Source organism: Penaeus monodon, chromosome 15 (assembly GCF_015228065.2).
Source record: "Penaeus monodon isolate SGIC_2016 chromosome 15, NSTDA_Pmon_1, whole genome shotgun sequence".
NCBI classification, from domain to species: domain Eukaryota; kingdom Metazoa; phylum Arthropoda; class Malacostraca; order Decapoda; family Penaeidae; genus Penaeus; species Penaeus monodon.
Window position 1 is genome coordinate 47,832,661 of NC_051400.1, and position 376 is coordinate 47,833,036.

The 376-nt window shown below is 56.6% G+C and overlaps 1 protein-coding gene across 1 annotated transcript in view; it reads left to right on the plus strand.

Annotated features, from left to right (window-relative positions):
* Positions 1 to 376, plus strand: part of LOC119582387 — a gene marked incomplete at its 3' end in the record, with an annotated part of 2,311 nt that extends 1,935 nt beyond the window's left edge. The window contains 1 exon segment of the mRNA XM_037930600.1: positions 44 to 376. Within this exon segment, the coding sequence (XP_037786528.1) occupies positions 44 to 312 (269 nt within the window).

The window sequence follows — 376 nt, forward strand, 5'->3', positions numbered from 1 at the left end:
CAGGACCTGCTTTTCCTAACTGCCACCCTCCCCCATCTCGTAGCTCCCCTGTGGGTTGGCCTTCGTCTGCACAACGTCGCCAACACTACCGTCTACAAGGCTTACTGGGAGAACTCGACCACGACCAACCCGCCGGAGGAACTTCCTTACGACCAGTCTGGGCTCCCCTCGTCGGCTCTATATGCTGATCACGACGACGAATACTATTTCTACTTGACCAAGGCTGGCTCCGAGTACGAGTTCCATACCAGCAGTCCTTCCCCCAAGTACACTCTGTGTCAGGCGAACAAGTTGCAGCTCAACTGGCCTTGAGTTTGACTGACTCGGGGAATCTGTTCTTGCTGCCCGTGATAGGGAGGCGGCTCTGCCCTGCTGT